The 13,227-nt window shown below is 26.9% G+C and overlaps 4 protein-coding genes across 4 annotated transcripts; 1 reads left to right on the forward strand and 3 right to left on the reverse strand.

Moving 5' to 3' along the window:
- Window positions 1-506: 506 nt before the first annotated feature.
- OCT59_020927 (uncharacterized protein) lies at window positions 507-1,683 on the reverse strand (the record flags this gene model as incomplete). The annotated part of the gene is made up of 3 exons (XM_066149502.1): window positions 507-1,004; window positions 1,100-1,426; window positions 1,582-1,683. 3 exons carry the CDS (start codon window positions 1,681-1,683, stop codon window positions 507-509), a joined length of 927 nt encoding a protein of 308 aa, XP_065990401.1.
- Window positions 1,684-4,198: 2,515 nt separating this feature from the next.
- Window positions 4,199-6,138, reverse strand: OCT59_020928 (uncharacterized protein; the record flags this gene model as incomplete). Its single annotated transcript, XM_066149504.1, has 5 exons — window positions 4,199-4,732; window positions 4,828-4,863; window positions 4,962-4,973; window positions 5,075-5,786; window positions 5,876-6,138. The coding sequence occupies 5 exons, from the start codon at window positions 6,136-6,138 to the stop codon at window positions 4,199-4,201; spliced, it is 1,557 nt and encodes a 518-aa protein (XP_065990402.1).
- Window positions 6,139-8,520: 2,382 nt separating this feature from the next.
- Window positions 8,521-9,586, forward strand: OCT59_020929 (uncharacterized protein; the record flags this gene model as incomplete). Its single annotated transcript, XM_066149505.1, has 5 exons — window positions 8,521-8,542; window positions 8,611-8,856; window positions 9,204-9,374; window positions 9,449-9,487; window positions 9,558-9,586. 5 exons carry the CDS (start codon window positions 8,521-8,523, stop codon window positions 9,584-9,586), a joined length of 507 nt encoding a protein of 168 aa, XP_065990403.1.
- Window positions 9,587-10,528: 942 nt separating this feature from the next.
- On the reverse strand, window positions 10,529-12,285 carry OCT59_020930 (uncharacterized protein; the record flags this gene model as incomplete). The annotated part of the gene is made up of 3 exons (XM_025316541.2): window positions 10,529-10,732; window positions 10,819-11,965; window positions 12,032-12,285. The coding sequence occupies 3 exons, from the start codon at window positions 12,283-12,285 to the stop codon at window positions 10,529-10,531; spliced, it is 1,605 nt and encodes a 534-aa protein (XP_025180318.2).
- Between the last annotated feature and the right edge of the window lie 942 nt (window positions 12,286-13,227).

A 13,227-nucleotide genomic window follows, 5' to 3' on the forward strand; every position in this document is an offset into this window, starting at 1 on the left:
AATTAAGGCAATGTACTATTACTAGACCTATGCTAAAAATGACTTTAGCAAGGCTTTCTTTGTGAATTAAAAGAAATTTCATACACTTTGCCAGCTGGTGAGAAAGCTTATGAAGCAACCCATATTCTCATTTCCTAATAAAAGATTCACTAATAAAATATTTTAAATTTTAAAATTTTCTATAAATATTAGATATTTAACAAAAGGAGAAAAGTGCATGGTTTAAATAAATTGAAATACTTCAAAGAATCCCTAAAAAGAAAAAAAGTAAATACTTTCCAAAATTCACTTTTTCGTTCGTAATCACATGATATCAATTGAAATCAAGATTTGCATCAGTTCGCACCTCCAACTCGTACAAACGATTCCAGAAAAATTATATCCAAATATAATAAGAGATCCAGAGAGACCTGAAGAATTAGTTGCATTCAGCTACTCATTTTTATTACTTTGAACATAATTGCCTGGTTAAATTAAAAAACACTAAATAAAAAATTGCAACAATATTACAATTTTAGATAAAAAATATTTACTTGCTGCTTCTTTTTCATTAGGCATAGTAGTTTCTTACTCCATGAACTGCTCCTTGAACTGTTATCATCCAATAAAATGGACTTTGGTTTGGACCAGTCATCTGATGAAATTGGACCTGGGTTGGACTTTGCGATCTTACTCCATGAACTGCTCCTTGAACTGTTATCACCCAATAAAATTGGGTTGGACCAGTCATCTGATGAAATTGGCCTTGGGTTGGACTTTTCATCCGATGAAGTTGGCCTTAAGTTGAACTTTGCGACCTTACTCCATGAACTGCTCCTTGAACTATTATCACCTGATAAAATGGGTAAAATGGACCTTGGTTTGGACCATTCATCCGATGAAATTGGCCTTTGGTTGGATTTTGCGACCTTACTCCATGAACGATTCCATGGGTTGGGCCTTTCATTCAATGAAATTGGTTTTGGGTTGGTCCTCCATTCATCAATGTGACCTAATGAAACGGGCTTTCCATTATCCCATGAAAAGGTTTCTTAAAAGTAAATTAACAAAAATAAGCAATTCATTCATAATTTTAAATTAAACAAAAATGTTATTATACCTTTCTTTCATCATCAATAGTTGTAGAAGTTGGTATCCCTTCTTTAGCTATACGGGGCTTTGATTTATGGTTGACCTTGCTATCAGGATGTAAATTTAAAAAGCTTCTTAATAAATCCGTAAATAATTCCTCTGATAGAATTTCCTTATAAGGTAGAATATTATCTGAAAATTCTTTAGAAGTTAAATTATAGAATCGTATAAAAGGAATACATTGTTGTAAAGTATTTTTTAAAGAATTAAAATCATCTATTGAATAATTAGAGGGATCTGAAGAAAGCTCAGGATTTTGTGCAAGACCCCATTTTAATAAGAACATTCTCCCATACTTTAATTTCATTCATTTTAAGATTATCAATTTGAATAAGCGAGATCAAAATTTTTTCTGGAATTGAATATCTTATCTGGGTTTTTGGACATTAAATCAGTACAAAACTTTTGAAGCTCCAAGAAAGAATCATTTTCAAAACTTGTTTGATATACCAAACTAAAATTTTGTTCCATCCAGTCTGCTTTGTAATTAATCAAAAAAGATTGTGTATAGATAACTAGTTCCTGAAGGTTCAATTCACTAGCAGCGACCATGATTTTAATGATATCTAAATTATCATAATTTTTCAAAGATGGTTCTCCGCCATAAATATACCTAAAAAAAAAAAATTAATAATCATTTATGATTAATAAAAGTATAAATTCAATATATTTATAAACGCATAAATAATAAATTTGTTAAATTTATTTTATTATTTTTTTACCTTAAAATTATTTGAAAAATTTCAGGTGAAATATTTGGTAATTTAATTTGTACCAAAGTCCCATTATTTTTTTTTTTATTAGTTGACAAAATTCTTCGCAAATAAGAACGATAATTTAAAATGACTATATGTGAACGAAATATTCTTATGTTATTATCGTTTCCAACTTCAATAGCAATATCACAATATTATCTAAAATTTCAAAGTAAATTTTGTGATAATTTTTGTGATAAATTATTATTATTCATTTTTTTTATTTTTTTTGAAAAACGTATACCGTATATATATTATATATATATAATGGTTATTCTCAAAGGATGGAACCTTAATATATATGAATTTTAAATAATTTTGATCTTCGACAATGACATTTATTTCTTTTAGCTAAGTAATTGTTTTGTTTATCAGGAATCGGAAAAATATTTTCCCGTATTTGTTCAAATTACAGGATTTTTTTTATTCAGGTTAAAAAAAGAATAGTTGCAATTATATTGCACACGCCACGAATTACCAATATAAAAAAAGTTACAATAATATTTTTTTCATAAGGCAAATATTGTGCACATTTATAATCTATTTTTTTTTTGAATATTCTTTAAAATAACGTTATAGATACGACAAAGGCAGATTTAGAAATAAAAACCTTTGATCTCACTTATCCGAAGTAATCTTCAAATTAAATTCGAACTTGGGAAAACATTCGTTCTCAAAAGATCATTTCGAATAATGTGCTCACTTTATTTAAGTTTATAATTGTTTAATTATTAATTTTCAGAGATATAATTATGTAGTGTTCCGAAAGGGTTGGGTCAAACCCGGGTCATTTGACCCGACCCGTGTTTAAAATCCGAATCGGGTTTATCATTATTTGACACGAGTCTTATATTCAACCCGACCCGTCGGGTCAGGGTCACACCTTTGCTTGACCCGAGTTGACCCGGGTTGACCGGGTTTAATCAAATATTTATATTTAAAATATTTATAAACACGATTTTTAATTTCTAACTTTGTGTATAAATGAGTGAGGCTGAGAAATTAACTCTTGGAAAACGAATTTAGTTAAGAAGTCTATAACCCTTGAGCAGATCGAAATCAAGATGTTCTACTATGATGGAAGGTATATGTTTAATAATAACTAGTATATTTTATTAGATTTTATTGATTCGTTATGAAAATATACTAGTTAACTATAGTAAAGTATTCACAGTTTCACACCTAGCAGCAATGGTAAGAGTAATCATTAAATAATATTAAAATTGGTCAAATTTTTTTTTTACCTGTAATTGAAAGTGTTACAGTTGAAGATATTTTCTGGAGGAACCGGCCAAAAGAAGCAATCTAAAACCAAATACAAATCTCGCGTGTATATGTTTGAGCGTAGGAGGATTTAATAAAAATTATATATTTTAAGCATCTGAAAATTTTATTTGGATCCGGGTTATCCAAGGATTAAACTATATCAGGTCGAGTCAGGGTCGGGTCATGTAAATATTAACTCGGGTATTTGTACGGGTTGGTTTTTATACTCGGGTCGAGTTCGAATACATCCTCAAACCCAACCCGACTCGACCCTTTCGGAACACTATAATTATTTCATATAGCAGATGGACTAATTAAACAAATATATGCACAGTATAATACCATATAAATTTATTGATGTCTACGAATATTAACTTATTTCCCATACCCTTATACAGTAAAAATAATTGTTTATTTCTTATAATATCTTTTTTTCTAAATAAAAAAAAAAAATTACATTTTAATGACAGTAAAATCAGTACTTGTCAATAATAAGATTCTTTTCTCTAGCGCTCTTTGGCATTATATTAATTTAATTTTTTAATACTGAAAGTACAAATTATTGAATTTAGAAATGGGTCACATTTCAAAACAAGCTTGTCATTTAAATAATCACTTGAAATTTTACTACGATATGATCATTATGTAACAATCTGATCACTCGAAGTCAAATCAGCACACAAGAAACTAAGTTTAAGATTGTTTGGGGTAAATAAGAATTGGAAAATTTAGAATAAAAAAAACGCTTGAAAACTTTTCATTAATTACGTCATTTTTTCACCAAATCTGCATATGAAGATACTTTCTTTTTTTTGTTTTTTTTCTTTTTCGTATTGCTATTCTCAATAATCGTGCTACTCTGAGCATCCTTGTCGTAAAAAATAAATTAAATTCATGAATTTCAAATTAAATATAAAATATTTTATAAATATTTTTATAGTTACCTTTTCTGTACTCTGTCCAGAAACTGTTTCCACATTATCCCAAGATGTAACCGGCGTTACTGGATTTTCATCCCACATTCCTGTAGCTGTTGTTACTGACGTTTAATCCCATCCACCTGCAGACTGCGGTGCTACTGGCTCTTCATCCCATCCACCTGCAGACTGAGGCGCTACTGGCTCTTCATTCCATCCACCTGCAGACTGCGGCGCTACTGGCGCATCCCATCCACCTGTATATTGGGGCGCTACTGGCTCTTCATTCCATCCACCTGCAGACTGAGGCGCTACTGGCTCTTCATTCCATCCACCTGCAGACTGCGGCGCTACTGACGTTTCATCCCATCCACCTGCAGACTGAGGCGCTACTGGCTCTTCATTCCATCCACCTGCAGACTGCGGCACTACTGGCGCATCATCCCATCCATCTGTATACTGGGGCGCTACTGGATCTTCATTCCATCCACCTGCAGACTGCGGCACTACTGGCGTTTCACCCCATCCACCTGCAGAACCCTCCAATGTGTAGTCCCATGCAGCCTTCGTAGGTTTCTCCCATGTATTCTTTAAATGCTCTTCAGTATTCCATGTATCTCTTACAAGTACTACTCTATCCCATGAACTATAATTTATAGGCTTCTTTTAAAATAAAGCAATAAAAATAAATTTTGATCATAAATTTCACAATAACATATATATATATAAATATATTCGTGATAAAATTAAATCAATACCTTTCTTTCATTTATGATTTTAATCTGGGAAAAAATCTTTATACGTTATTAAAAAAAAAAAAATATCAAAATCAAAATTAATTAAAATTATTAATTGAACGTAAATTAATTTCTTAGTGAATTGAAAATTTTACCTTCTTTAACCTCTAAATATAATTTCATAAAATATTAATAAGCGATTCTTTAATCAAACTTAAAAAACATAAAATAAACTTCTTGATAAAATCATAAAAGTCATTAAAAATACCTGTCTATTCCTTCTAACACGACGTTTATTGGATCTGTTAAAAGGTACATGATTAAATATTTCTATCGATTTATTTATATTATGTTGAGAAGGATTAATTTCTTGAGATTTTGATATATTATTTAACTTGCTATCAGGGTGTAAATTTAAAAAGCTTTTTAATAAATCCATATATAATTCCTCTGGTATAATTTTCCTATAAGGTAATATATTATCCGAAAATTCTTTAGAAGTTAAATCATAAAATCTAATAAAAGGAATACATTGTTCTAAAGTATTCCTTAAATTATTAAAATCATCTTTTGAATAACTAGAAGGATCTGAAGAAAGTTCCGGATTTTGTGCAAGACCCCATTTAAGAACATTTTCCCATATTTGAACTACATTCATTTGAAGATTATCATTTTGAATAATCGAAATAAAAATTTTTTCTGGAATTGAAGGGAAATCTAATGATTCGAATATTTTATTCGGATTTTTTGACATTAAATTATTGCAATAATTTTGAAGTTCTAAGAAAGAATCATTTTCAAAAATTGTTTGATATATCAAATAAAAATTTTGTTCTAACCAATTTGCTCTATTATGAATCAAAAATAATTGTATATAAATAACTAATTCCTTAATACTTAATTCATTAGCAGCAATCAATATTTTAATTAGATATAAAATATCATAATTTTTCAAAGATATCTTCCCTCCATAAATATATCTAAATAAATAAATAAATAAAAATCATTCACGATTAAAAAAAAAATTATATAACTATAAAATGCATAAATAACATTGTTTTTTTAATACCTTAAAATTACTTGAAAAATTTCCGGTAAAATATTTGGTAATTCAATTCGTACCAAAGTTCCATCATAATTCTTCATTTTATTTTCAAATAAAATTTCTCGTAAATAAGGAGAACGATAATTTAAAATGGCCATATGAGCACGAAATATTTTTACGTAAGGTTCAACATCACCAACTTTAATAATAATATCATAATATTCGCCATCATCTAAAACTTCAAGTAAATTTTGTGATAATTTTCGTAATAATTTATTACCATCCATTTTTTTTAAATGTAAAAAAAGAAAAATGTCGTGAATGGGAACTTTATATATAAATTTAATGTTACCTAAAATTTGATCTTCACCAATTATATACTCTGCTTAACAGTTAATAAATGGTCGGAAAATATTTTTTTTCCTTTTTTTTGTAATACAAATTACGCAATCATTAAATAACAGTTAAGTCGTACAATACTGAGTCATTTGATTGATACAATGTACGTGTGACGTTGAATTCGTATAACGATAACATAGATTGTTTCAAATATACGAACGAATACAGAAGTATCTAGTGTTGCAAGTCTATTTTAAAAGAACTTTCTTAAATTGTATCGTCTTTTGGCCAATCTGCATAGGAAAGACTTCAATTCAGTCTGGTGAAGAACCTATTGAAATTTTTGGATTTAATCCATTTTATAAAATGCGACATACAGTACGTGAATACGTAGTGAGTTATCGTAAATTTTTCAACTATTCATTTTAAATTTATACATGCGATGAAGCCCGACAATCTTTCTCATAACATTATTTAATATTCCCTAAGATTATTTGAAAAATTAGATAAAATATTTGATAATTTAATATAAACTAATATTTCACATCGATTTTCTTTTTATTTGTTGACAAAATTCTTCATAAGTAAAAAGTTTAATAATTTAAGATAATCATATGCCTTTAAAAAAATTTTTACGATAGATCGTTTCCAACTTCAATATATATTTGAACATTGAAAAAATGCCGCCTAGACAAAGAAGCCCATACTCTGGAAGAAATTCAAGAGTTTTAGCCGAACACTACCACAAAAAAAAAACTATAAGAAAAAAATAATTATGTAATTATGAAACTTCAGACATTTATTGATTAAAATATAATAAATTGATGATAAAATATTAAAAATAAAATCCGAGTATATAACAGTGATAATGATTATATTTTATTCTAAGGACTTGATTTATTAGATGCAAAATTCGACTATGAAAAAAAAAGCATCAAATTATGTTGAATTGAAAAAATTAACGTCGCATATCTCAATTGTCGCATGAATTTTTTTTTTAAAAAAAAATATTTTTATAATAGATTTGAGTTAAATATTGATTTTTATGTATGTAAATACAATTAACTTAACTGTTTAAAAAAGAGGCAAATACAGAGGATTCCATATTGAATTGATAATAGCAAAACAACTTGTAAATGATTTTAAATATGTAGTAATATTGTCAATAAATTAATAAATATTTACTTAAGTAATATAGGTTATGAATTTTATTAATAATTTAAAAATAACTAAAAAATAAAACTAAGAATTTTTATTTTCGTTTTTATTTGTACAAATATATTTAATTAATGATAATACTTATAATTCAATATTTACAATATTTAAATTAAATTATGATAAATTCTTCCTAATACTCACTATTTATATGAATAAAGTGTAAAATAAAAGCGTAACATCATTCTTAAAATATAATCAGTCATATTATTTCACGTCATTACATACAGTATTATAGATTTCATTGCATGTTATGGAATTCTTTCTGAGAAAATTATAATTCTCCATTAGAAGCTTCAAAAAAAACACAAATAAAAATGTAGTCGGCTACGCCACGTCATATGCATATTATTATGTAATACTTTAGAATTCTTTGCATGTTATAGAATTCTTTCTGAGAAATTATAATTCTTTATTTGAAACTTCTAGAAATTGTGTAAAAGTCGAAAATAAAATTCCATTAAATTTAGAAACGTATATAATAGACAACAATTTTCTTTACTCTCAAATTTCTCAAATTAAAAAATTAAATTCTTTTTTTTTAAAAAAAAAAATAAAAAATAAAAAATCATGGAACAACCAATCAACTATTTATTATCAAACAATACAATTTTAATTCAACCAGAAAAAATCAGTGTAATCAAAATACAAAAAAAGGAAATGTACCGAATGTAATAAAAGAAGGAAGACTTTAAATGAAAGTCATCAGATATGTCATGTTTGTTACAAAATTAAGATGGTATAAAAGTACGACCCAAGCGGAAACAATACTATTGATGACTTTATTAGGAATGCACAAATTAATCTTGTTAAAAAACATGGGAAAATGGAGTTTGTTCCTTATGATCAATTCACGAATGTAGAATTTATTGCCGAAGGAGGTTTTAGTAAAATATATAAGGCTATTTAAATTATTTAATTATAGTAGCAAAAAGGGAATTTGTGAACGAAATTATACAATTGTTCTCAAAAAGCTCAATAATTCTAATAACATCACATCTAAGGAGCTGAATATTATGATAAATCTTAAGCTAATATAAAAAAATCCTTTTTATCAATTTTTTTACATTATACTAAGATATTTAACGATTATTCTTCAAAACTTAAAAACAATAATGGATATGAAAATATTAACAGGTATTTTGGGATTACTCAAGATCCTAATTCTCAAGACGTAATGATTATCATGCCATATTATGATTCAGGTGATTTGATACATTACATCACTAAAAATTTTCATAGTATTAGATGGGCAACAAAGCTATGGGAATTAAGAAAAATAGTAGACGGACTCATTCAAATACATAAAGTAAATATTGCCCACAGAGATTTTCATAGTGGAAATATCCTTCTTAATAGAATTAGTTTAAAATTTATTCGTAGTATAAAAATAAGTGTTCTTGGTAGAAGTAATTCTGCAACTGAATCTGGAGATAATAATGAGAATTATGGTATTATTCCTTATATGGCTCCAGAGATTTTTCAAAGACAAAAATATGATAAAGCTTCAGATATATATAGTCTTGGAATGGTTATGTGGGAATTAATGACAGGTAGAAGACCTTTTTGGGACCGAAGTCATGATACAGATCTTATTATTGATATTTGCGATGGTTTACGACCACCAATTGTCACAAATGCACCTGAAGGATATATTGAATTAATGGAAGAATACTGGCACTCTAATCCAGAAAAAAGGCCATCTGCTACTGATATACATGATAAACTTAATAAAAAAAATAGAGAAAGATGAAAAAAATAAGAAATAAAAAACTGACTGAAATTATAAAATCATCAGATATTGGGCCTGTAACAATAAATAATCCGAATGCCATTTATAGGAGCAGACCTCAAAGCGCCATGATTAATTCTGCAATATCTTTGAGGAATTCAAGAAGCCAATCTATTAATTTAGAAAGAGTCAAAAGGAGATTTAAGGATGATTTAATTGAAAATAATAATTATTATGGTATGATATTCGTTATTTGCAAATATTGATAACCATTAGCAAATCATTATTTTTTTGATTAAAAATATATTTAGGTCAAAGTATTAAAAGAAATAAGTTATATGAAAATAAAGGTAATTACTTTTTTTAACAATATATAAATTTCATATTTTAATTTAATAAAATTTTGTGTATACTTTTTAGATTATCTTACAAGAGAACTCGAATTTTGATATTGAGATGAATTTAAATAGTAGTAGTAAGTAAACATACAGTATTGATATGTACTTTTTAGTGGTAACTTTTATTTATATATTATAAACCTAATTTTGTTTAATTTATATATAGAATATATTACCGAGGAAATTGATTTCGATATTGATGTCTAAATTATCGAAATTATATTTTTTATGTATTGAAATAAATATATAAACACTTATTGACGTTTTTGTATTGACTTCTAAAGTTTCTTTAAAATATGATAAGGTAGGGAATTTACTATTTTATAAAAAGGAAAGGGACTATATGTAAACATGTAGTCATGTAACACCCATCAGAGATGGATGATGTGGATGATGTTATAACAATCGATAAGTCGATAACCAAAAAATAAGATATTTATCGAACGCATGCCAAAACCATTTTCAAATTAAAGATAAATATATAAATGAACAATCTTGGTTTATTTTTAATTACATGCATGAAAATAGACTTGTAAGAAAATTAAAATAATAGTTACTAATAAAAAAAACATTATTATGATTATTATGGTTATAATAAATCATGATTCAGTGATTAAATCACGCATTAATAGTGGTAAGAGGAGTTCTTAAATAACATAATATAATACGCTTGTATATAAAATGGTTTAATACTTCAATTATTTTTCAATACTATATAATAAGTTACTAAAAAAAAAGAAAAAATTTTTTAAACATTATAATTTAAAGAGCGTTGAGCTCAATTTATTTGGTGACGTATTCTAGTATGTTGATAATCTTTTTTAAACAAAAAGTTGGATAAAATACGATATGATGCTAACTTATGAACACCATTATTAAGATATTGATTAAAACTCATATTAACATCTAATAATTTAATTTCTTTTTAAAGTAGCTTATAAAAATATAAAATTATGATATGTTTCTTTTTAAACATAAATAAAAATACATAGTTTACATTTTTGAAATAAGATTTTCAATAACACGCTCCAAATCTCCATTAAATTCTTTCAAAGCTTTAAGATTTTCCTCTTCATTATTGAATCCCATGTCTTTCAAACGAATTAATGTTTCTTGATACTCTTCTGAAAATTCTTGATCTAATTTAACAGGTAATGATCTTTGAATGTTTTGGGTTCCCTTCCATGGGGTCAATTCCTGAGAATTTTCATAAAATAAAAATTTCAAATAAAAATAATGTACAAATTTAGCATAAAATGTCTTTCTTGATAAATTATTGATACCTGGTAAGTCGATGCAGAAGAAAGATCCCCATTCTTATTTGATGAAATGGAAGATAATCGTGGTAGTTTATGCAAATCGTTAAAATATGATGGTGTAATAGGACGTGGAGGAGTCATGCGAGGATTTGATTTGTGATATAAATACGACGGGTTAAAAAAAGGAGGTGGAGGTGGTGGTGGAGGTATTTCTTTAGTCATGCGAGAATCTGATTTGTGACTTGGCTTGCTATTAGTATTTAAACTATTTAAACTTAAAAAGGTCTCAAATGGGTTGGAAGATAATCGTGGTGGTTCGTTAAAATATGAAACTGACGGTTTAAGAGGAGATGGAGGAGTTATTTCTTTAGTCATGCGAGGATTTGATTTGTGAATTGGATTGCTATTAAAAAGGGTCGATGCAGAAAAATCAATTAAATCTCCCTTGTAATTTGATGAACTGGAAGATAATTGTGGTTGTTTATCCAAATCGTCGAAAGTATTTTTAGAATATGAATATGACGATCTAGGAGGAGGTGGAGGAGTTATTTCTTTAGTCATACGAGGATTTGATTTGTGACCTGGCTTGCTATTAGGATTTAAACTTAAAAAGGTTTTTAATAAATCCATATATAATTCCTCTGGTAGAACTTCCTTATAAGGTAGAATATGATCCGAAAATTCTTGAGAAGTTAAATTGTAGAACCTAATAAAAGGAATACATGATTGTAAAGTATTCTTTAAAGAATTAAAATCATCTTTTGAATAATTAGAGGGATTTGAAGAAAGACCAGGATTTTGCACAAGACCCCATTTAAGAACATTCTCCCATACTTGAATTTCACTCATTTGAAGATTATCGCTTTGAATAAGTGAGATCAAAATTTTTTCTGGAACTGAAGAGAAATCTAATGATTTAAGTATCTTATCTGGATATTTAGACATTAAATCAGTACAATACTTTTGAAGTTCCAAAAAAGAATTATTTTCAAAACTTGTTTGATATATTAAATTAAAATTTTGTTCCATCCAGTTAGCTTTATTTTGAATTAAAAAGGATTGTATATGGGTAATTAATTCTTGAAGGTTTAGTTCATTGGCAGCAACTAGGATTTTAATAATATCCAAATTATCATAATCTATCAAAGGTAGTTTCCCTCCATAAATATACCTAAATAAAAAAGATAAAAAAATTAAAATAATAAAATTTATTTAATAAATTTCAATTTTTTTTTACCTTAAAATTAATTGAAAAATTTCCGGTGAAATATTTGGTAATTTAATGTGTATCAAAGTTCCATCATTTTCCTTTTTATTAGTTGATAAAATTCTTCTCAAATAAGAAGAACGATAATTTAAAATAACTATATGTGAACGAAATATTTTTACGTAAGGATCATTACCAACTTCAATAGTAATATCGTAATATTCGTCATCATCCAAAATTTCAAGTAAATTTTGCGATAATTTTTGTAATAATATAAAATCCATTTTCTAAAATTAACAATTGTAATGAAGAAGAAAAAAAAAATTGAAAAATTGAGACAATGGAATTTTATATGTAATATTATGATGTAATGATGTACACAAATTTAACTGACATTGGAAAAGATTTTCCGTAAATTTTTATTGGGATCATCTTACCACATCAGCACTCGGCTATATGTTTATCATGTAATGCAAGTGATATTTGCAGGGCGTGACAAATAGAGAATAGAGATCAAAAAAAAAACGTCGTGAGATAAATATGAACGCGGCAGTCACAGTTAGACATCACACCTTCCAGAGGGTAGTGTTATAATTTCTTTTTTTAATAGTACAAATTACGAGGTTTCAAAATAACATGATTTCGTTTAAATTTTTTTAAAAAAAATGAATACGACTTTTCTTACTACAAATTTTACATTAACTGTTAAGGTGGATTTTTTAATATTTTTTCAACTTCAAATATATAGAGATCGCATCAAAATTATAATGTTTGATATAACAATTTTTATAACTGGAGTTTGTGTTACATCGATTTCTGAAAGTGTACAAAATTTGAACATTCCTTTAAAATAAAACAAATGTAATGAATGTGTTTATAACGAAATGCATATAGAGGTTTATGATGTCGAACGATTCAAATTTTTCGAACGGATTTTGAATTTAACTGATTTTATTGTCACAGTATCTTATTAAAGCAGAAAATTTGGTTCGTCATCATTTAAAATATTTTAAAAACATTTATTGATATCAGATGTTCAAGCTAAATTTAACAAAATTAAATTAGATAAATAACAAAATTTTGTTCAATCCAAAAAGTAGTCAAAAATAATGTGCTTATAAATACGAGATTAAATAACGCAATCGAAGTATTGAACCTTTTAAATTATGTTGTATTTGATTTATAAAGATTTTTCAAATGACACCTGATTTTAATTTTAAAAAAGA

Source organism: Rhizophagus irregularis, chromosome 3, assembly GCF_026210795.1.
Source record: "Rhizophagus irregularis chromosome 3, complete sequence".
Lineage (NCBI taxonomy): Eukaryota > Fungi > Glomeromycota > Glomeromycetes > Glomerales > Glomeraceae > Rhizophagus > Rhizophagus irregularis.